General features: G+C 40.8%; 1 protein-coding gene across 3 annotated transcripts in view; it reads right to left on the bottom strand.

The window, feature by feature from the left end:
• Positions 1-24806, bottom strand: part of malt1 (MALT paracaspase 1) — a 76134-nt gene that overhangs the window by 41461 nt on the left and 9867 nt on the right. For all 3 annotated transcript variants that reach the window (XM_039750478.1, XM_039750479.1, XM_039750480.1), the window contains exons 2-7: positions 18427-18635; positions 8242-8408; positions 7983-8104; positions 2636-2783; positions 1767-1945; positions 958-1054 (exon numbers count right to left, since the gene is read on the bottom strand). In XM_039750478.1, the coding sequence (XP_039606412.1) occupies positions 958-1054; positions 1767-1945; positions 2636-2783; positions 7983-8104; positions 8242-8408; positions 18427-18578 (865 nt within the window). In that variant the 5' untranslated portion in view covers positions 18579-18635. The remainder of the gene's footprint in view (positions 1-957; positions 1055-1766; positions 1946-2635; positions 2784-7982; positions 8105-8241; positions 8409-18426; positions 18636-24806) is intronic.

The raw sequence follows: 24806 nt of genomic DNA, 5'->3' as shown, positions 1-24806 counted from the left end.
GTCATTTGTAACATGCCTACAATGCATATTCTGCTGTAAGAGATGAGTAATGCATGACACAAACATACATTGTCTTAAGAACACTTCCATCATCTCGATTAAGTAAGTGATATGGGCTTCCTTCCTTTATTGTAAAGACATCTAGAGAAGCAGCAAATAATTACATTAAAATCTTCACCAAACTCACGCTCTATTTCAAAATAGTTTTAAAGATGATGGTAAACACATTTGAACTCTTAACAAAACTAATGAACAGTACTAACCTACTGTATAAACTTTACCCATTCTAAATCTCTGTTGCTAGTATTACCTTTGGAACCGGACATTTTATTATTATTCTTAGAAAGACCATATCCTTTGTGGTAGACAGTTAACATACCTCTCTTCGTTTTGCTATCATGGTCTCTTTCATTTCAACAATAAATCCAGGATACATACTAAACACCATTTCTTGTATTTAATAATGGAGAGTGAAAAAGACTATTTACATACTTATTTTCTCTTGACATTATCTAAATTCAATTTTATTTTACACCATAAAGAACTTTATGTTTATGCTTATATTTGAAATGCTCCATGGTCAATTGACGCATTTCATTTTTATGTCACTGTACTCAGCGCTTTGTAAAATTCTTAACGACAGCTCTCACAACAAATAATGTTACTAAAGTTTAAGTGATTTAAAAATGGATAATGGCATTTGTGAGATTAACAAAAAAACTAAACAAAAATTATATAACTGTTGAATTCTTTGCTATAGGTGTTTAAATGGACATTGTTAATCGCTCCAAATATCAAAAGTTGTAAAACAGATATATTTATGTAGGAAAGTCATTCAGTATAATTTTTTTACATTTATATTTTAATGTACCATTTTTACAAAAGTGTAAAAATTACAGTCTTGATGGTTTTTTAAACAGAGAATATTTAAAAACTGATATTGTTAAAGATATTTACCGATAAGGACTTCAACTTCTCGGCTCCACTGCCTTTCGATCTCGTTGAACACCTGGCAGCGGTACCTTCCCTGATGTTCCACCGAAACATCAAAAATCTGTTAATGGTAAAACATTAAAAACTCTTTATGATGTAAATAATTAACCTTTTGGACCTTAATAGAAAAAGGCACATATCACATCATGAGGAGTTAAATGCAAAGCCACAGGGAGTCAACTTTCTCTCAACTGGCAGCAATTATATTTTAGGCAGATTTTTGTGTTTATTTTAAAAAGAGTAATTTATTTACAGCATAATTACAGGAATATGTAGGACAGAGAAGGTGAACAGTAATTTAAACTAGCCCTGCTGGGAAATATATTAAGAAACACATTACTAAGGACCAATAAAGAAATAAAGTAACTATTCTTGCTTAACTGAAGGGGTGTGTCACATAGGAAAATACACTACTGTGTAACACTGACATAGCCCTCCAAGAATCAATGTATACCACCAATAAAATACCCAGTTTGTATAGATAGGGAATGTTTACTACAAATAGTGAAGTTTACTGATCATACAAGAACACATTTACTGATGTGACTTTTAATTATAAATATTATAAAATAATTTTTCAAACTATTTTAACCTATAAATATGCATGTAATGCATATTTGCTGCATTACTAGACTCTTGTTTATCTTCATAATTGATGGTGATCTATTCATTTAGTATCCTGTCACTCTTTTTTTTCCAAGTCAGTATTAACTGGAAACACTCAAAAAAAACTTTACTTTTCAAAAAACATAGTAAGAGTGCAAAAAACCTACAGTGTATCTCTTTTTAGCTGCATCCTTTAAGGGGGCCCCATTTCTATACCATTGATACTGAGGAAGTGGTTTACCCACTGCACCACACTCCAGCTCTAAAGTGTCTCCCACCATCAGCTTTTGTGTCTGTGGGTGGATCACAACTTTCAGGCGGCCTTCAGTAGGGCTAAACATAGAGCCTAAAAAAACATGAACAGTTTCATTAATACATTTCACCACTTTATCAGAGGCCATTTTGCCTGTTTTTGTTGATGCTGTCATGAAAAGGTATATTTTATTTGGGTTTAACAAACACAAGCTCAAAATACCTCAAAACATTATAAGCACATACATTTTTAAATTATACTCTCTTTTTTATTAACATATATTCATTTACAAAAAAAGTTAAATCCAGAGGAAGAGCACCCTAACAGGCTAAACAAAAATACACCATGAACTCGGCAGGATTATGGGAACCTTAGAAAACTTGCATTACTGTAACAACATTCCGAGGATGCCTTGGCAATGTGTTTGTCAGGTCTAGCAACACCTGAGCTGATGACCCAGCCTAGAGCAACTCTACTGCCTGCTAGCAAGTTTTTGATGTTAGCAGTTAAAACAGTTCCCTACATCTGCTGAGCACTTTGCCTACCAAATAATGCAGACATTATGCTGAATATGGATATGAATATAAAATATAACTATTAATTTACTTTAAAACTTAATTTAAACCTGGACAGGGTAGCATACATCAATGGCACTACAAAACAGATGCTGTGGTATACAGAAATACACTGATAATTAAAAAAGTGCATATACTGTAAACCTTTGGTATCCACTTTTTTGACAAAATGTTGCTAAACTCACATTTTATATGACAGTTTACTTACCATAGGGCACATTTACATCACAAACTTCCAGCTTTGCCCAGTTGCTAAATTCAAACGAATTTCCACAGTTTATTCTGCAGATATAAAAACCTGTATCATTCACATTTACAGGGTTGAAGACTAACTCTGGGGAATTTTCACAAGGTATCTAAAAACATAAGAGAGTAGAGCACATAAAAATGATGCAGTGCTAACTTTTGAATACTACAGAAAATACTTATGCAATTAAAAAGTACTTATATACATAGGCCAAATATTTTAAAATTAACCCACATAAAAAAATAAGAAAAAATTATGTAGGTCATTCTTAAAATATAATCTTTATTATTCATTAGCTATCATGTATTATTACACCATGAAACAACCTTTATCCTCAAGAATTATTTAAAAACCACTAGAGGCATTTTATTTATTTAAAACAGACACACAAATATATACAGTATGACAGGGAAAAGGTAGAACATACTGTGGCACATACTGTGAGATTACAGACAGCTATCTTATACATCCTCAGGCTCCATCAGTGTTTCCACTTTTTCTTTATTCATCTCTACACAACATTTTTTCAAGACAAGTTACTGCAATCTATGTTATCAATTCAATATAGTATGTCAATAGTGGAGGGGGAATCCCTTTTGTAGAGTATAGTGTTAGCTCCTTACAGCACTAAGCTAGAATTACAACACTCATGTAATAAAAATTCATTTATGTATCCAGCAAATTCACAGGGAAAAGGATTATTATTTAAAGAAAATTTGCCACCAACTGATAAAAATGTGCAGCTTTACCAGCCTCTGCATTTAATCTGCAAGTCTGAGCATAGAAAAACACAGACAATCAGTGGTCCGAGAATTAGATCAGACAAGGTACTGCAGCTTTTCATCCTTCCGGCACATTCTTCAATTCTTCACTCATACCCCTGGAAAATTGCCCTCTGCGTTGAGACTAAACCACTGCACAGCTACCATTGCCATTAGCCCCCTATATAATTGGCTGAAAATGTATATTATAGTTATATAGATACAGTACACCCCCAAAATTCGCGGGGGTTACGTTCCTAGAGCACCCGTGAATTGTGAAAAACCTCGAATTCTGGATGTGGTTAAAAAAATGCCTATTTTCATAGTTTAAACCCTAAATATGCCCCAGAACACTTTAATTTAATTTCAAACTCTACAAATAAAGAATGCAAAGGTAAACCTGTATACTGTACTGCTATGTCTCCCGCAGTACTAGGATGTAAAATATTGTACCGATGTTACCACTATATGTACTGTGATTCATGCAAGCGCGTTTCCTATACCAGATGCCTTAGACGGTGCAGCTCGTTTCGGCGGCATCTTCGGGCTTTAACCGTTAAACTGCCACATACTTGGGGGTTAATGCATCCCTGGACGCCAAATACCTTTTTGCTGCACTTTAAGTAAACGTCACAATTGAAGAAAAAGTGAAATTTTAATGGAACACATTTTTTTCATGCAAAGAGCATCACAATTACTGCAACACTGATCATTTTACACACTGCTAATGAACTGTAAAAACTATTTAAAAAACTACTGGAACAATATGTACAAAGTGCAACTGACGCCATGGATGTAGAGTAAATCACTGAGCCAACTACGCTTAAACTGGCTGCATGCAAGTAGACAGAGGTAAGCGCAGATGGTAGCAGGCTAGTCTTAGTGCAGTTTGAAGTTTATTCAAACACTTTAAACAAACATGTCTCATGCAGTTAGTTATCGATTAAACAATAGACAAACATCATAGGGGAGCACACCCTCCACCTCAACAGGAGCAGAGAATGTGTGGGGGAGGAGAGTGAAACAAAGCAATCAGCCAAAAAGGACACATGCTGCTCAGGCTTTTAAGTAAGTGTAGCGTCAGGCGAGAAGACGGCGATTTATTTATTTTTATGGTGAAGATTCCAAGGACACACCCAGCCTTGAGAGACAAAAACAAAGCAAACCGGTAATCAAACAGCAAATAAGGAATGCAATGAAAACAAATGAAATAAGAAAACAATGATACCACCCCTGTTCCCCTTACAGCGATTACACATTAAATACAACAAAGCACAAACAAAACACACACAGTAAATCATGAAAAACAGCAACGGATGAAATGTAATGATGAAAATAGATAGTCCAGAGATCCACATGGTGAATGGGAATGTACAGATAGTCCTACCGGTAGTTCCTGAAATAGTGAAGACGGGTGGACGGGTTCAGTCCTCATGTACACAGGCAGACAATCCAGACGCACAAAACGATCCAGGACAAAATGAATAAGTACAGGTAACCAAGGGCAGACAGGCAGGAACTTGAAACACAAATTACAAAAACTTTTTTTTTTTTTTGCTTTTGGTCACTGGCCCCCTTTGTAAAAGCCGCACTGACATCCTTTGACCAGCACCCTCAGCAGAAGACCAATAAGACCACTGCAGGGACTACTGGGAGTTGCAGTTTCAAATTCTATTGGCTGCTTTCACCATCCCAAGTCGCAGTTTTCTCTACAGCTGCTTCCTGTTCCCTCTACAGTACAGTATTGCCACGAAAAAAGCCATAAAAATTGTGGAGGATATTTGTGGTTTCCGCTAACAATTATTAGTTAGGTTCTAAGGAAAAATCCGTGAATGACTGAGGCCTTGACTTTGCGGGGGTCTACTGTATGGTTATATTCAGGATTTAAAATCTCTAGTTATACTATCCATTATTATAAATCTAATGCAAAATAACTAATAAAATGGACATATACACTCTCTAAGTCATAATCAGGTAATACGGTAAGATGGGAGTTAGGACAAAATTTGCATAAATTGGAGATACAGTTTATGCAATAACTACCGTATTTACGCGTGTACCACGCGCACATTTTTTCACAAAAAATAGCATTAGAAAATCAGGTGCGCGTCATACACAAGGAAATGTAATTGTGTAATGTTTACATCTTCTGCTTGGGCTCGCTCGCTAGCTCTCTCTCGATCGCTTGCTCGCGCACTTGCTCTCCCTGTCTTGCTCACTTGCTCGCGCACTCGTTCTCTCACTCTCTCTCTCGCTCGCGCACTTGCTCTTTCTCTCTGTCGCTCGCTTGCTCGGTCTCTCCCTCTCTCGCTTGCTCGCGCATTCGCTCGCGCACTCGCTCTGTCTCTCTCTCGCTCGCTTGCTCGTGCACTCGCTCTGTCTCTCTCTTGCTCGCACACTCGCTCTCTCTCTCTCTTTCTCACTCGCTCTCTCTCTCTCTCTCTCTCACTCACTCGCACACTCGCACACTCTCACACTCTCACTTTCTCTCTCTCACTCGCTTGCTCGCGCGATCTCTGGACTATCTATTTTCATCATTACATTTCATCCGTTGCTGTTTATCATGATTTACTGTCTCGCCTGACGCTACACTTACTTAAAAGCCTGAGCAGCATGTGTCCTTTTTGGCTGATTGCTTTGTTTCTCTCTCCTCCCCCACACTCGCTTGCTTGCTCGCGCACTCACTCTCTCGCTCACTTGCTTGCACACTCGCTCTCTCTCGCTCGCTTTATCTCGCTCGCTTGCTCGCGCACTCGCTCGCTCTCTCTCTCACTCACTCGCTTGCTCTCTCTCACTCACTCGCTTGCTCTCTCTCTCTCTCACTCGCTCGCACACTCGCTCTCTCTCTCTCATTCGCTCGCACACTCTCACTCTCTCTCACTTGCTTGCTCGCGCACTCGCTCTCTTGCTTGCTTGCACACTCGCTCTCTCGCACACTCGCTCTCTTGTTCGCTTGCTTGCTCGCGCACTCACTCTCTCGCTCTCTCTCTCTCTAAATGCTTCCTATACAATCACAACGCACGTCGTACACGGGACAAAACGATTTTCCTGATTTTCTTTGTAAAAATTAGGGTGCGCGTCTTACACGAGGGCACGTGGTACACGAGTAAATACAGTATTTATTATTCCAGCTTTAATAGTAACCTAAATATCAGTCCTAAAACTTACAAACTCAGTTCATAAGGAATTTCTCAGTCTACCTTTATCTGCTACAAAGATAAAACATATTTGCATATTTACTTATACAATATATTTGTGTGTGTGTGTGAAAAAAAAAATTTTTCTCAACATTTAATACCATACTTTAATAGATCTTGATATCCATGTCCAAAAAATTATGTCTCATGAATTCTTACAAATATAGTTTGGACAACGGACATGAAGGATGGGGGCATGCTGTTAATGTAATGCAAAATTAGTACTATTTTATAAATCAAAAAATGTTAAATATACAATAAGATATTAGCTGAGAAATACATTTTTTAAAACAATTTGTTGCAATATTGTTTTAGTTGATGATAATATTCAATAATTCTATTAATAAGAATATTGAAATACAGTATGTGGTTTACATGTAATACTGAGTGCAGAGAAAATCCAAGCAAAAGGACACCTTTTATTGGCTAACTAAAAGGATTACAATATGCAAGCTTTCAAGGCAACTCAGGCCCTTTCTTCAGGCAAGATGTAATACTGAGAAAACACAAGATGAAACAATCCACCAACTGATTTTCTGAACTTGCTTAGTCATTACAGGCTCAGGTATCAACATCGAAGCAGGATTGCTATAAGGCATACTTAACTCATATAAGGCCACAACTGAATTACTAATTAGCATACCACACATACCTGACTCAAGAAAATTAGTGCTCAGACACAGAGAAAACATTCATATGCTATACAAGCAGTCACTCGGCCAGATTTCAAAGCCAATTTCCAGAAAACGTTCCAATAGTTCTAAAAATCATAGTGTTGAAACAAAAACAGTTGCAAAACTATGCAAAAGTACAAGCAAATAAGTTTTTAGCTACAAAAAGCTAAACAAAAATGAGTACAAAAACAAAGGAGTTCAGTTTTCCACAAAGATTGGATGAGTTAACACTCGTACTAACACGTAGGCTTTCCTTTATAGGGGGAAATGGCCACTGTTATAACACATTCTTACAACACTGTGTCAAATGTGGGATCCAGAAGGTAACAGAAGACAACCAGGCAAGAGGTAAAAAAATAAAATACAAAGAAGCAAAACAAAATTGCCCAAAAGGCGTACAAATGTCTATAAAACCTTAGAAGCTGTGAGGGAGCAGCATTAAATACATATAAGCATACCACTAATACAGTACATGACAAAATGATAAATTAAAAAAAAAATCTAGATATTTTCTATAAAAACCAAATGAAAGAATACACAAACCACAAACATATTTTTTCTTAACAGAAAATGTACAAATACACATTTTAAATGTGTATTTTTATTTGATATTTTTACGTGGAAGTAACTAATTATTTGCATTTCAAAGTCAAATGCTTTTTAAGACCTTACTTACTTCTTCTTTAAATTTAAACCACTGGTACTGAATATTGGGATGTCCGGCTGCATGACATCCTAATCGGACGATATGACCAGATAACACTGCCTGCGACTGGGGCTGGATGATAATTTTAATTCCTTTTAAAACAAAAATACCAACACAGTTATATATAGCATTACACATTTGCTCAGTCTGTTTTTAATTAACATTTTTTAAAACCTAATGCATGGTAAAAAAAACAGTTGCAAAAATGCAGATAAAGGGTGAAACTTACCTTGTGTTTTTAAACACTGAACAGCTTCCACATTTCCAATCTTATGAAGAAAATCTGTTAGGTTTCTTACAGAGCAGCCTCTCTCTCCCATCAGCCACAACAAGCTGCGTGATGGGCTGCCTTCAGGATCAAGGACTTTAAGTGAACATTTCTCCATTTCATCTCCACTGAAAATAAGTCACAAATAATCAAGTCTAGAAAAATAGCTTATTGCAAAAATGTATTTATTGCAAACCAAAATGGTTCTTATATAGTCTCCTTCTTATTGGACTGGCACAGAGCGCAGCACAATTTCAGGAAACCCAAATAAAGTACATGAAAATATGTGAATGGCATACTACTGTAAAATGATTACAAACCTTTAAAGCAGATTGAAGTAATGAGTAATCAAAGTGAAATAAACTGGCATCAAACACAAAACACAATTCTGAGTTCCAAATGCTTTAAAAACTGGAAAATGCTAAATACTTCATTATTTTTATCCTCATATTTTCAGGGCAACAAACTGAGGCAAGCAAACTGAAAAAACTTGCATTTTGTATACCAAGGTATTCATAATACATGCTTACCATGGTTTTAAAATTATACAGTTAAATTCAAAAAAATATAAATCAAGAGACATCATCTATATATATAATTCACTAAGGCAAGACAACCATGGAAAGCATGCCGGAAAGGGCGTGGATTCACTAAGCCGCCGACAAGTGAGACACCTATGGCGCGCGGAAGGACCCGCCCACCAACTCCAAGACCATTGGATACGACGACAACTCGCAGGGCTACGCCCACCAACTCAGACACGAGGACACAGAAAAAATGGCGTTATTTATATTCGTCTGTCGTAGAGGCCACATGCAGTGCAGGTCAGGTTAATGTCATGCACCTCCGAGCTACGTTGACTGTTCATAGAGGCATGTTTCTCACGGAGGTGAATCGCCATATGCAGCGTGTGAAACGGTTTGTGAGGGGTATCCCATGGGATCCTTAAAACAATCCTTTACAACTGAGGTTAAAGCACAATAATGTAAGTAGTCTTTAAAAACCGAGTTTTCGGTTACGACGCATGACCGCATGCACCATAGCAAACTATTTTACACGCTACATACAGCAATTCGCATCCGCAACAAACATGCATCTTCTTAGATGCTCCTGCAGGAACACGGAAGACATTTCCCTGCCCACCAACAGTCCTTTTTCACCGGCCGGCGTCTACCCTCACTCTCTAGGCATTCACACTGCCTGCCCATTCGCCCGGACGCAAAAACTCACCGACCACCCAGTTAGTCACTTTCGTCTGTGGTAAGAGTCCACATGCACGTCTGACCCACGCGGCGTTTGTTATGCCGTGGGTTCACTATTGTGTTGTATTTTGCTCTCTCCAGAGTTCCATCTTTTCATTCACTTACTGTTGTGTTCTCACACCAACCCGTTTTAGACATCCATGTCTTTCCAGAAGTGTTTAGCATTCAATAAATAATTATGCATGAGATTGAACGTGTGTCTACCCAGCGCAGAGAGGCGTGGGTAAGCCATTGAACCCCATTCGTGCTGCAAGCCGTGGAATTCCCACCAAGTGTGACTCATACGCTCCCACTCATTATGTCTCTACACTTTGTGCACACCGCCCTCCTACCGTGGTTGGGTATCTTGGTGGATTATATATAGAAAATCAGCCAAAACCGAGGGGTATCCCATGGGGTCCTTAAAACATTCCTTTACAAGTGAGGTTAAAACACAATGAAGTAAGCAGTCTTTAAAAACGAGTTTTTGGTTACGACACACGACCACATGCACCATAGCAAACGGTTTTACACGCTACATACAGCAATTCGCATCCGTGACAAACATGTGTCTTCTTAGATGCTCCTGCACTTTGTACACACCGCTCTCCCACCGTGGTCGGGTGTCTTGGTTGATTATATATAGAAAGGCAGCCAAAACCGCACAGAGCAATGAAAAGTCTAGAGTTCCATCTTTTCATTTACTTTCTGTTGTATCCTCAAACCCTCCCTTTTTAGACAACTGTGTCTTTCCAGAAGTGTTCAACCATCAATAAATAATTATGTGGCGTTTGTTATGCCGCGGGTAAGCCATTGAACCCCATTCGGGCTGCAAACCGTGGAATTCCCACTAAGTGCGACTCATACGCTCCCACTGGTTGCGTCCCAACCCTTTGTACACACCCCCCTCCCACCTCGCTACTACCGTGGTCGGGTGTCTTGGTGGATTATATATAGAAAAGCAGCCAAATCCGCACAGAGCAATGAAAAGTCTACGTCAGTCACAGGTACATCTGGACTGTGTAAAGTCGACAACGACTCAAGTGACGAGTTGGGGGTGGGCACATGAGCGGGCAGTGCATACTGAACGAGAAATCAGCAGACTAACATGACAAACGGAGCTGAATGGACGTCCTTCTCCTCTCCTCTCCTCCCGTTCCAGACTCCGCGCCGTGCACGCCCATCCCTCCATCTGGCAGGAGAAGGCACAAGGACGGTCTGCCAGCTTTCAGTCACGGACGATTGTGTGTTGGTTCGTTCCGTGCATTGTTACAATGTTGCTTTTCTTGCTGATTTATTACATTACCGGTTTTTCAAATGTTAATTTTCTCTCTGTACTTAAAAATCATTAAAAAACCGGCCTGATTATGTGGCGTATGGTACTAGAAAATGGATGGATGGATGGTACGCCGCGGGTTGGCTAGTGCTCAATAATGTGCTTGAAAACATGGTGTGAAGGTGTAATCAGCACACCACAAAAATAAAAAGCAATTCTTAGTCTTATGCACATTTAGCTAGTTCATTCAGGTTTGTAACATTCTCGAAGGCATCAGTGAAGTTGATACGGCTAAATTCTTTCAATACATAGTGAATCAGAAATTGATACCACATGGAAAATAATGGAAAGGTGAATTCAAGGGGGAAGCCAGGAGAGACTTTACTGTGTATAAATGGGTTTGAAAATCAAGAACAGAAGTATTCTGATGAAAAATCGGGACAGTTTACCTACTACCTAACCAAACAAGCTTGATAGCCTGAGTGTTTGCCTCTCAATTTTCAAACTTATTATCATTCATTCTTGTATATGAATTTTGACACAAATATAAAGAAGTTAAGAAATGTATCAAATAGTCTATGTACTGAAACAACTGGAACTTTCAGTATATACAAGAGTACTGTGCTTAAATAAGCAGATGAAGTTACTGTGTCAATATTAGAACGATAGTTACAAAGAAAACTAAATTGATGGCACTCTTCTCAAGCATGTTTAATCAGTCTGCTGTGCTTTGAATAACATTTTTCAAACAGGTGAAATTAAACAGTGGCCAATATTAGATGTGAAAAAAACACCTATCATCAAAAACATTCTGGTTATCTAAACAAAGAATCACAGCAACTAAAACATCTCAAATGTCAGACTTGCCACATTTCATAAAACTAAGAAAGACTGGGTGTTACTATTAAGATATTCTTAAAGATGTGTAATCAAACTAAGATTTTCCGCACTTTTTCTACAAAACAGAGTTAGTTTTGTTAAATAAAAGAATAAACAAAACCAATCTCACAAAATTAAGATCATTATCAATGCGCAGAAAATTCAAATTTACTATCTCAGGCAAGCGTATATATATATATATATATATATATATATATATATATATATATATATATATATATATATATATATATATATATATATATATATATATATATATATATATATATATATATATATATATATTGTCAGGGATGCCAGGGGCCATGACCGGGCGGGGCGCCAGGAGGGACCGGAAGAGGGTCAGAGCCCTGCCTGGATCACGTGGGGTTTGCCTTCCGGGTTGCTTTGGGGGCCACGGGTCAAGGGCATGGAAGCCCTTCCATGTAGGAGCCCGTGGTCACCGCCAGGAGGCCCCAATGCCTTGGGACTTGTTTCCCCAGCACTCCCGCCACACCAGGAAGTGCTGGGGAAGACTTTGAGGATACCGGAGAGCTGCCGGAGAACAGCCGGCACTTCCGCCACGCTGGGCGTGGCCAGAAGAAGATTGCGGGACCACCTGGGGCTCATCCGGGTCCTCTATAAAGGGGCCGTCTCCATTCATTCGGGGCTGGAGTCGGGTGGAAGTAGGACGAAGCAAGAGGAGTGTGGAGGCGGCCCGAAGAAAGGCATTGTGGCCAGAACTGTGACTGTTTTGGGGTATTGTGCACTGAACTGGGTCTTTGTGACCATTGTTTGGGGGTCTTTGTGACCGATGGACTGTAAACAATTTGTGTAATAAACGTGTGGTGTGTTAAAGCAAGATGTCCGCCTGTCTGTGCCCGGGTGGCGTTCACATCTGGCGTAGTCGGCAGGATGCTCCGCCTGTTTCAAGGCGGAGACCTGATCAAAAAGTATTGTTGTGGGCGGCCCGGTGCAGCAGGGACCCCACCACGTACGCTGGTGCTGCGTGCACACAGCCCCGCTGGGTAAAGGAACCCACGGACGCCAGGGGCCCGCAGGAAGGTCATGTTTCCCTGATGCGGGCAGGTGGCGTGCCTACAACAAGTGCAGCGGTCTCCTACAAGCAGGCCGTTGCTGAAGGCGCCCGGGACCGCATGGCGTCAAGAAAGGCCACGCCGAGGAAGTGTCCTCGGTTTGGCGAGTCCGGGAAGGTGAGTTCCCTGCCTAGCGGCAGCCGCCCATGGGGACGGGCGTGTTTTCTCTTTGCAGGCAGGGACCTCCGGATCCACGCCGGTGGCAGGCGCATGCTGGTCTGCGGGGCTCCGGCAGCGTGGCGGCAGCGCGAGGGCTGTGGAGGAGGAGACGCTGCAGCTCGAAAGGCGCTGGCAACAGCAGGGCTGCCGGCAGGCACGTCGCCACCGCAGAAGGGGAGGCAAGATGGCCGCGGACCAGAAGTCCCTCCCCCTGATAGGCACGCGATTGGACGGTGTGTCTTGCGGGCCCGCCGATGACTGCAGAGAGGGGGACCAAGGAATGTCCATCACGGGCAGGGGAGACCGATTGGGCGGAGGAGAAGGCCCACAGGAAGTGGCGGCGCTGGAGGCTGACAGAAAGGTAGGCTCCGGGCGCTTCACTTCCCGTCTTTGCCGGCTGCTTTGGCGGAGCTGGGGGTGTCCCTTCAGCCCACCGGGCAGCGTGTGTTGCAGGTGCTTTGTAACCTCCGGGCTGAGGTGCTGGAACTGGAGAGGAAGGCGTTCGCGGCGCTGAGACTGTTTCGATCACCAACGGGACGGCGCGACGCTGGAATCTCCAGCCGGAGAGTTACAGCGGAGACGGTGAGTACAGCCGACTCCGTACAGCATACGGGAGGGTCTGCTGAAAAAGGCTGTGATGACAACGATCAGTTCCGAGTAAGCAGCCCTCCGACAGGAGGTGCGGCGCCGCGGGCTGTATGCGCGGCGAGGGGAGTCCGAGAGGACGCTGAATGGACACGGGCTGCTAAGTGCCCCGGGTCCTAGCGCCCTCCGCCCCGAGTCGGCTGCGGTCTTGTGCCGCACTATAGGGACGCAGACGGGACAGAGGCGCCTTTTATTCCATAAGGAGTCTCAAACCGTCATGGCGTCCCAGAGTGAACGGAGGAATAAAGGGCTGGGTGCCGATTCCTCCGATATGAAGGGGACGCAGACGGGACAGGGGCTCGTGTTGGTTATCTGAGTCGCACACCGTCAAGGCGTCCAAGAGTGAAGGGAGGATCAAGCGGCTGGGTGCCGCTTCCTCCAATATGGTGAGACGCGTTGCTGGGTGCACGCGTATGGCTGGCTGCCCTCTGGGGAGCAGAGGGAATCCCTGAGGCAGGCAGAGAGAGAGCAGGCGGTGCCGGCGACTCCATCATCGAGAGGGACACGGAAGCCGCGGAGAGGGTGCCGATCAGGCAAGTGCCAAGGTGATTGGAGGGGGGAACGCTGCCCGTGCATGGCACGAGCTGGGTGCTTTGGCAGCGGTTCTGCCCTGTGTTCTCTTTTGTAGGGACGGACCCCGGGCGGGGCTGAAGGAACCCCTTCGTGGCGGAACAGCCCTCTGATGTTGGGCCGTCAGCGGAATGTTCTCTCTGCCGGTGCGCAGCTGCGCTCACAGCTGGAGGAGCCTACGGGGGAACGAGTGGCTCGGACCAAAGGCGCTGGAGGTCTCGGAGGGGTGCCGATCGAGGAGGCCCGGGGTGTCGGTAAAAGGGGGGAGCACAACCTGTGCGAGGCACAGGGATGCACCAAGGGCTGGTGCTCGGATTGTGTCTCCGCCCCTGTCCCTGCTAGGAGTGCGGGGCCGGACCCCGGCTATCCTCGAGTGGGGCCCGTTTCGGGGCTCTGCTGCCCTCGCGGGACGGGTCGCTCTTGCCCACGAGTGGTCTTCGCTGGCTGTGGGGCACTGTCAGGGATGCCAGGGGCCATGACCCGGCCGGGACGCCAGGAGGGACCGGAAGAGGGTCAGAGCCCTGCCTGGATCACGTGGGGTTTGCCTTCCGGGTTGCTTTGGGGGCCACGGGTCAAGGGCATGGAAGCCCTTCCCTGTAGGAGCCCGTGGTCACCGCCAGGAGGCCCCAATGCCTTGGGACTTGTTTCCCCAGCACTCCCGCCACACCAGGAAGTGCTGGGGAAGACTTTGGAGGATACCCGGAGAGCTGCCGGGAGAACAGCCGGCACTTCCGCCACGCTGGGGCGTGGCCAGAAGAAGATTGCCGGGACCACCTGGGGCTCATCCGGGTCCTCTATAAAAGGGGCCGTCTCCATTCATTCGGGGCTGGAGTCGGGTGGAAGTAGGACGAAGCAAGAGGAGTGTGGAGGCGGCCCGAAGAAAGGCATTGTGGCCAGAACTGTGACTGTTTTGGGGTATTGTGCACTGAACTGGGTCTTTGTGACCATTGTTTGGGGGTCTTTGTGACCGATGGACTGTAAACAATTTGTGTAATAAACGTGTGGTGTGTTAAAGCAAGATGTCCGCCTGTCTGTGCCCGGGTGGCGTTCACAATATATATATATATATATATATATACACACATACACACATAGTGAGTTTCCTCTCACAGTCCAAAGATATGCAGGTTAGGTGCACTGGCAATCCTAAAATTATCCCTAGTGTGCTTGGTGTGTGTGTGTGTGCCTTGCGGTGGGCTGGCGCCCTGCCCAGGATTTGTTCCTGCCTTATGCTCTGTGCTGGCTGGGTTTGGCTCCAGCAGACCCCTGTGACCCTGTGTTAGGATATAGCGGGTTGGACAATGACTGACTGACATATATATATATATATACTGTATATATATATATATATATATATATATATATGTATATATATATATATATATATATATATATATATATATATATATATACATACACAAATCACCCCCAATTAGGTTGACCTGTCTTTCTTTCTTTCTCCTCCACTCTTCTAATTCTTCTGCCGCCTCCACTCCTTCCACACACAAGCCCCATCCTCTTCAACCCAACTCCGGCTCTTTGAATGGAGTGAGGTGGCTCATTTCATACTACACCCAGATGTGATTCACGTGCTCCCTGATGGCTTTCCAGCAGCACTTCACTACGGGTATACCTGCTTCCTGTTCCGGCAGCACTTCCTGTTATGGCAGAAGCGCTGCAGTCCATGGCTCTGGAACCATCCAGGCGCTCCCTGGCAGTGGCCACGGTCCCCACAGGATTGAGCTGCCATGCTTCATGGCCCCCATTCAATCCAGGGAAGATATTCCCCCTTTCCTGGTCCTTCCCTTCTCCAGGCGTACCGGTGGGGCAAGGTCCCCTGTCGTCTGTCACAATACATATATATATATACACACACACACACACATACATATATACGCATATACATATATATATTGTCACATACGTGTGACTAGGAGCGAGCTGAAAGGACCAAGTGGAAGTGATTATCCGCCAGGCCAGGGAGTGGCGGGGTGCTCTAAACCTATTTCTGCAGATTAAATATGGGAAAACCTGCCTGATCTGACGTCACTTCCTGTTCCGGCACCCAGACTGACGTCACTTCCGGTTCAGGCACCCAGACTGACGTCACTTCCGGGTTACAGACTATAAAATCCTACATCTTGCCTAACTAAGTCAGTTAATTCTGGGAACTTAAGCAAGCAACATCATTGTGTTGAATTTAAATCTTTTGAAGCCAGGAACAATATACGGGTGGCTGCCCCAAACCTTTTTCAGTGTGTTGAGACTCATTCTTTCACAATACATATACATACATACATATATATATTATATATACATACAAATATATATATATATATATATTCACACACACATATAAGTCGTCCTTATATTCAAGGATTTTAAGGGTTGACCTGGGGGAAGGATATGCATATTATATCTATCTATGGATAGACATCTAATACCTACCGATCTATCTATATCCCCAACACCCAGTGCTGCTATGGATCGGTGAATGGATATACGTACTACATATATAAAGTAATTAAGTTTCCTGTGGTTCTTGAGATACTTCAAATTTAGCTTTACCTACTTGCTGCACTCACAAGCTTCATTTTATCTTTAAAAACAAACAACCGTTCTTTGTTAGCCCCTTAGATAATCATGTCTAGACTTCAGAAATGTAGATGTGATACAGTCAGCTCACTCCACAACAGCGTTTCCCCAATTTGGTATAGCAATGAGTCTCAACATATCTACTAACTCTGCGTCTCCAAGTGGATCCTCGATGAGAAAGGCAGGTTTGTGTTTGAGAATAATAAAAAAAATGTCATAAATAGCTTTTGGAGATCACTCAATATTAAACAGGTTTTAGCTCTCATGTGGTACAAAAAAGACTCCTTCATAATATCTTCCTAAAGTTTTTTTGAGTTATTTTTTCTTCTATTGTTTCTGTTGTGTTGTTTCAAAGAAAATCCAGTAGTTAGTCAGCTGATATTGAACTTATACTGTGTCATTCAAAAAATATACTGTATATCACATATGCAATAAGCTTAATAAGATTAGTTAGCACAAGAAAAAAATGAATACTGTTACTTCTGACATTGACTCAGCACTAAACATTCATCACTCTATTTTCAGCAGTTACTCTCTCTTCGTCCTTGTCATGAGGAATGCAGCCTTACCCTAATAGCAAAATAAATAATGCTAGCATGCTATTTAGTAGGACTGGTATTATTTAATATGATTAAACAACATGTCTTTGTATAGACAAGTTCCTAAAAACAATATAAGATATATAAAGGTTACTGGAAAACATAACAGTCTTCAAGGCTACAAAAACATCAAACCACATAATAACATAAAAAGAAGTTAAACGAAATAGTTCAGTTCAATAATGAATAAAAGGGTGAAAACTCACACTATACTGTGTTCCCACAGACGACTATGTATAATATAATTGGAAATAACTACAATTGAAAATAACTAATAATTGGTTTGGGAATGATTTGCTCTAGCACTAAAACACTACAAAAATGCTTAGGTGTAAATGGGCCTGAACTGTAGAGATTGTTGAGATATTTGAAATTCAGTTTTACTATTAAAATTAAGGGAGATGGATTAAGTCAAGAGTTTCTCCGATTAAGTGTAAGCCCCAAGACACAGTTTGATATTTGTCATTGGGGCAACCTGTGCAGGCATAAATTCTACTGTCTGTTTCTCTAATACTATGGAATGCTGAAGTAGAAAGAAATGACTCTGTTGACTTTTGTTCAGAATTAGTAATATTTTCCTAGTACACTACTAGTTTTGAATGAAAACAATGATTGTGAGGACAACAAATAATCAAAATTCAGTCTGAAGTTAATTAGGCACCCCAGACATCTCTTTAATTACAAATGATTTATTCTACCATTATGCAATTATCCTCATACCATTGCAATCCTTCTAATAACTTGATTCATTGCAACATTCAAAACAGAAAATATACTGCATAAAATTTAACTAGATAACCCCTCGTGCATTTCCTGGAACAAATGAATACTTGGCAATTCAAAAAAAAAATAATTTTTCAATAGTAGCAGTTAGATACAGTTTTATTCTTGCTTTTTAATTTTTACATTGAACTCATCACTAAAGCTTCTATCCATTTAAAAACTTTCTTAATTTCAACGTCTGCACATGCATCACATTATGCCAGAGAAGCCATGACAACTAGATTATTAAATGGGGATATATAACTAGTAACAAACACAAATTTTTAATTATTTGCTATGCAATTAGTAAATGTAATAGTTACCTCACTTTAAAACGTCTGTCATCTGACACGACCTCAGCAAGTTTACGCCATCCTTTATTGTTGGTTTTATCCAGCACTTCACAAAGCTTCTTTAGAACAGGCTCCCTCAGATCATTGATGTTTAACAAGCTATGCTGATGAGAATCAGACATCTTTAGGTATAACTGATTCCACAAATGCAAAGGTCAAGTACAGAAGTGGTCACTTTTCTGTAAAAAAAATCAAAAAAAAAATCTGAGAAATACAATAAGTTATTTTAATAATAAGCTTAATAATAATAAGTTTAATGCAAACCTGGGGAAAAGTTAAAAATAGGTTGTTCTGTTTACTTCTTCAAATAACTTCTGTACCATTCACTGTATTATGGATATAAAGCATGAGGCTTTTTCTTCCCTGAGATGTGCTATCACCCACACTCTCCATATACAAACGTATTAGAATAAAGACCCATGATCACTATCTCAGTAAGCTTTATGCAATGCAGCATATACAGTCCATATACTGTACATCTGTAATTCAGGCATGGAAATCAATTTAAAATGAAAGTGAGACTTTAAGTAATGCAAATGACACATGGACCACCCTCATATAGCAGTGAAAGAAACAGAAATTTAACTTTACCTCTCTATATACACCTGGGTAATACACACTGAAGCCTGTAATAACACATTCAATACAAATACATAAAAGCATCCCAGAATCCTTCTATGCTAAGAGGCAGCTGCTTTCTGCACAGTGACTGCACTTTTGACCTTGTACAGAACAAATAGGAATTAAGGACCATGAACTACACCAGGCCAGTTGTGCCTGGTACTGACTCATGTACTGTAAATCATTTACCCAATCTGTATGATTATGAGAGTATTAGAAGTTACAGTGATTAAATTAGCATGTGCTTAACTGATATGTCACTTCCATAAAACATTAATGCTGACGGACCCAGATCAAAACTTAATTTTGTATTCTCTTTGCCAAAAACATTTTCAGTCAATACAGCTTTCAGTTTACCTGCCAGCAAAATAATTATGATTGCTGCTTGAATAACAAACAGCTATCAAAAACTTCAGAATTTAAACACTAATAAAAATGTTAAGCACATCGTTTTTTGCAAATACAGAGAACAAATAGTGCAGAGCAGTCCCAGAACCCTAAACTCCTGTATCACATTCCACAAGGTACCATAGGGTGCACAATTGTAATATTTTACCAAGTTCACAAAGCATGTAGACAGGCCTAGCAAAATCCTTAAGCCTCTTGAAAAAGACAAAGAGCTGATCCATTATTGCTCCAGAAGCTCAGGTTCAGCCATATATTCCAGTGCCCCATAACAGGATTTCCAGGAAATCTCAGGAATGCACTCCCTTGTTAACTGATCCTGAGGTTCTCACCTTGGCTTCAACCCCACAGTAAAAAGACGTTAGTCAAATCACCTGTATGATATCCAAGTCTTTCAGCATTTCCAGTGGAGTTCATCCACTCTTGTGGCCTTGCTACTTAGATGCCTTTTACAAAGCAACTTAACTCAACCCCAATCAGTGTCACAGCATTGTCTCCTCCAAGAGGGTTGTATTCACTATGTTTTGAAATTCCTCAAAGTAATCATCATCAAACAATCAGGTCAAGGTTTCCCCATTTGTTCTGAAAAAGCCTTTTATTTCTATTTGGGTGCCTTAGATCATCACTTTTTTTCTTTAATGCCCTGGATTTGAAAATCTACTACACATGATACTGTCACTTGAAATGTGAACGGCTATAGAGCAAATAACTTTGAGCAGTCAAAGAATAATCAACGAAATTAACTGTCAGGCAGGTCCTCCGATACAGTAATGAAGAAAATCCTGAAGGCCTGCACTGTTATCTACTAAATATCAGAGTTTAATTTATAAGCTACTGAATGCAACTTGCCCTGAAGACAATACTACCACAGATGAAATCTTGATTATATATAACTATGCTGACTCAAATTTCTGAAATTAAACTGTGTAAAATGTTTACAATCTCTCTTTCATACTACAAAATCCTCTTTCATATCACACTTTTTTAAAATAAAGTGACATCCTTAGAGGGCACAACATTTGCGGGGCAATTTTATTTTATTTTTTTTAAACATATGTTGTCAAGCATTTCTGTTTGTGCCATTACAGGAAAAACAAAACAAACATATTAAATTAAGACATTTGCTTCTTTAGTTGTTTCCAAATAGCTTGATTCATTAAAAATGTTGAAATGACTGACAGACTAAATTTGCTTTGCTAAATGCAAAACAATATCATATTTAGAATGAGGTAGTTGTATTTACTACTAAACGATAATAAATTTGTTTACAAAATTACCTTAATTAAATATGAAAATACATATTTCTTTCTTCTCTCTCATTATATCTTTTCTATTGTTTAAAACAAGTTTATAATTTCTCATCTGAATCATTCTGTTAGGCAAAACAATCTAGTTTACATTATAGCCTTACTTGTCTTTCCTACAGTTTGTCTCTTTTTCAGTATCTGTTCTTAAAAATGACTTAAAAATATGTTTCCTGATTCATACAGTATAAATGCTACCCCCCCCCCACTTAAAGTCACACGTTTATAATTGTTAATTATAATTATAATTAAAGAAACAAATAAGGTACAGTATATTGGTGATTGTTTTTACCCTTTGTTACAGCAATCATTTTACAGAGCTAATTAGTGGCTACAAAGCAAAGTGGCAGATTCCCCCGTGTGTGAGTGAAACCACTGGACAAAGCCATAATCGCCATTAAGTGCTTTACGTTAACAACAACAAAAATAGTTGATTCAGATAGTCTACACACAGCACAGACAATCACCATCATTACATTTTTTTACAATGGGGAGTGTCAGCCATACAGAATATACTCTTCTGCCAACTGCAACATGCTTTCTAGAAGCCTATCACCCACAGATGTGTTCAAAAGGAGACAAAAGTGCCTGTTGGTTGAGCAGTCTCTGTTCTTATCTGTGTAAGAGCATTTAGGAGCAAGTAAAGAGACAAAAAACGAGAAGAAAAAAAGAAGAAAGGTATGAAAAAGAAAGGCAAATTAAAAAGGGAGGGAAAGAGTAGTTCAGGACACAGCTTTACTATCTTGGAAGCCTTTAACATAATCCAGAAACAAGAATTAAGAGCAACTGTGGCAGGACTTCCCTTTCGTTTTCTGTCATTTTTTGTTACTGATGCTTTATTACCACTTAAAAAAATCTCAATAAAATTGGGATTCTTACAATATGCTTTTCATTGTATTTAAATCTTTCAGTTCATGATTAGCTGACTAGTAGTTTTCAACCTTGGATGAGAAAGTAGTTTGCTGAAGAAGTTTTAAAAGTTTCAAATTTAAGCCACAATGCTATGAGACTGGCTTACAAAGGCTGGAAATGGATGTAGTGCTTCATTACAAAGTACTTCATTAACACTAGAATTACCAGAGCCTACAAGAAAACTCGTAAATCCGGCCCACCTTAAATCCGTTCGCACCTCTCTGTCAGCGTATTTGTCCTGTAAATGTGCCGATTAAGACCAGCAGCAAACAGCCAGCTATTCCATCCTCCACCGTCGCAGAACGTTCACTAAGTTCTCCCAGCTCGTGCCTTGTTTGATTATCTGGGAGTGAGTGAACTGCTGGAGTTTTAGAGTGGAAATAATAGATCATTATTTGGAACACATGCATTTCATGTGTGTTCCATTTCTACAGTAATCTGTGTAAACACATTGTTAAAACAGAAACTTTTTCATATTTTAGTAATAAACGTTACAAAATGTAGACATAAACTATAGAATGTGTAAAGCCTGAAGTCCAAAGATCAAATAAACACTTTCACAAAAGGTTCAAGGATGATACAACAGCTTCCGTGGCATTGTGGTAAGATTTGCTGACTTGTAATCAAGAGTCCCTGGTTTGATCCCCACTGCCTCCTATATTTGCTGTTTTCAGTAGTGAGCGGCTATTATTGTTAAAATTATACAGTACACACATACATTTGGTTTTCGTCTGTAACAGACCATGTACATTTATAGTATTGTACTTGTAAAAGTGACCTTTTTTTTCACTTTTATTCTCTCACTCACGATCACTATACATACTACCGCCCTAGGGATCTGACGCTGTTAGTTTTTATTTGAAACTGGGAATAACTGTAGATGTGAGTGGTCTTTTGAGGCAATGGAACTGAACATTCTCTGATCTGGAGGGATAAAAGCTGACACACAAACGCTGGTGAATCTGCCTTCTTCATATCTCACCGTCACTTGATTTTTTTTTTATTCAGTTTTATTGAGTGGTCCTGCTCACGCAGAATTAGTATTGACCTTATGGTTTATGATGTCAAAAAAAAACACAGACGTAGGTATATATGATATTTTGAAGAAATCAGTTTATGACCTGAATAGTACCAATCAGAAAACATCATCGCACTAATGCAATATTATTTGAAAACAAACAGCGTCAGATCAGATGTGAATTTACGCTACCGTAAAAAAAGAGATTTTTTTAATGCCATTTTTAATATTGTTTGCTATTGTCCAATGTTGGCCACAAGAGACGCCTACTGTATCAGAAGCTTCATTATGTCCGTTCTGCACGAAAACACGAGATTAATATAATCTCATATTATTTATATCTATACTAATAAAAGGCAATGCCCTCACTGACTCACTCACTCACTCACTCACTCACTGACTCATCATTAATTCTCCAACTTCCCGTGTGGGTAGAAGGCTGAAATTTGGCAGGCTCATTCCTTACAGTTTACTTACAAAAGTTGAGCAGGTTTCATTTTGAAATTCTACACATAATGGTCATAACTGGAAGCTATTTTTCTCCATTTACTGTAATGATGTTGAGCTTGAAAGCCGTGAGGGGCGGGGTTTCGTGTGACATCATCACACCTCTCACGTAATCACACATTACGTAGAAAACCAGGAAGAGCTACAAAAACGCGCTGAAGAAAACATGCATTATATAATTAAGAAGGCAGCGAAACAATTAGAAGCGAGCGAGTGACATATAAAACCATATTCAGCGGCTCACGTGAACTGACGCAGTGCGCAGACAAAAAGCAACAGTTCCAAAGAGTGCTGAACAAAAACCGAATTACACTGCTACGCTCAAATAGACAAACCATACGCCGTGGCTCAATAGTAGAGCCTTCGCCTGTAGCGCCGACGTCCGAGGTTCGATTCCCGAGAGGGGATGCACTAAATATGTACGCGCGCTTGTCGATTCATTTTAACCTCGCATCCCCTTAATTTGAGACGTATGAAAACACATGCGGTTAACGCAGAAAGACAGATCACCTATTGAAGCTTCATGAATAATGGATACTTTATTCGCGATCAATGATTGTTTTGGTAAAGCCATACTCAGTGTATTCATTACATGAACGGTAAAAAAGTAAGAGTGAGGAGACGGTAACCTACTGAGGCACACAAGCAAAACCACAAGAGCACAGGGGCTCGATGTACTGTAGTATGCATCAACTCGATCTGACTTGCGCGATCACATTCCAAAAAATATTTCTTTTCAAGTTCTATTTAGTCCATATGTGTCAAACTCAAGGCCCACGGGCCACATCCGGCCCGGCGTGTAATTATATCCGCCCGCGAGATCATTTTATATACTGTATTATTGTTATTAATGGCCCGGGGATATGAAGCGCTGGTAACACAATAAACTACAGATCCCATAATCCAGCGCTTCAGCTGCCTTGTCGAACACTTACCACGTTAATCAAGTCTAGCTTATGATGCTACAAGTTATTGCCAAGCTAGCCCACACGATGCCAAAGAGAAAAGGTGATTCTGAACATAGAGCCTTTAAAAACCAATGGGAGGCTGAGTATATGTTTACTGACATTGCCGGTAAACCCATGTGTCTCATTTGTGGAACGTGTGTACAAAAACTGGGGTCTCCTGCCCAGCAAAAGTCGAGCAGCCGGCGTGCGCGTATAGCTGTGCCGGCCTTTGAGACGCTGACTGCGCTTCTGCCTTAAGTCAAAGTGAGCACTTTTAATTTTTTTCATCCTCCCCCTGAGCTATAGCCCAGACAAGTGCAAACACAGGACCCCTTTTCTACACCACGGCAAAATAATATTAAGGTGATTCACACTTTCTTTTGCACGTATACGATTATGAGGTCCTCAGCTCAGATTATGAAGACACGCATACGAGTGGAGGACTGACAGTGCCATCACAGCCGATTAATGGCAAAGACATCTCACCAGTCTACACAAGACCCATCTCGACTGTCCCCAAAAGGCGATCATAATGTCACCGAACACATCTCTCTATACTATATAAAAGAAAAAGGCAACTCTCCTTTCTTTACATCTTTTTTCTTTTTTTTCTCTTAACACTGCAGAGGACACAAA

Source organism: Polypterus senegalus, chromosome 4 (assembly GCF_016835505.1).
Source record: "Polypterus senegalus isolate Bchr_013 chromosome 4, ASM1683550v1, whole genome shotgun sequence".
NCBI classification, from domain to species: Eukaryota; Metazoa; Chordata; class Cladistia; order Polypteriformes; family Polypteridae; genus Polypterus; species Polypterus senegalus.
The sequence above is the reverse complement of the archived record's forward strand: the minus strand, read 5'-3'. Positions and strand labels throughout refer to the sequence as shown.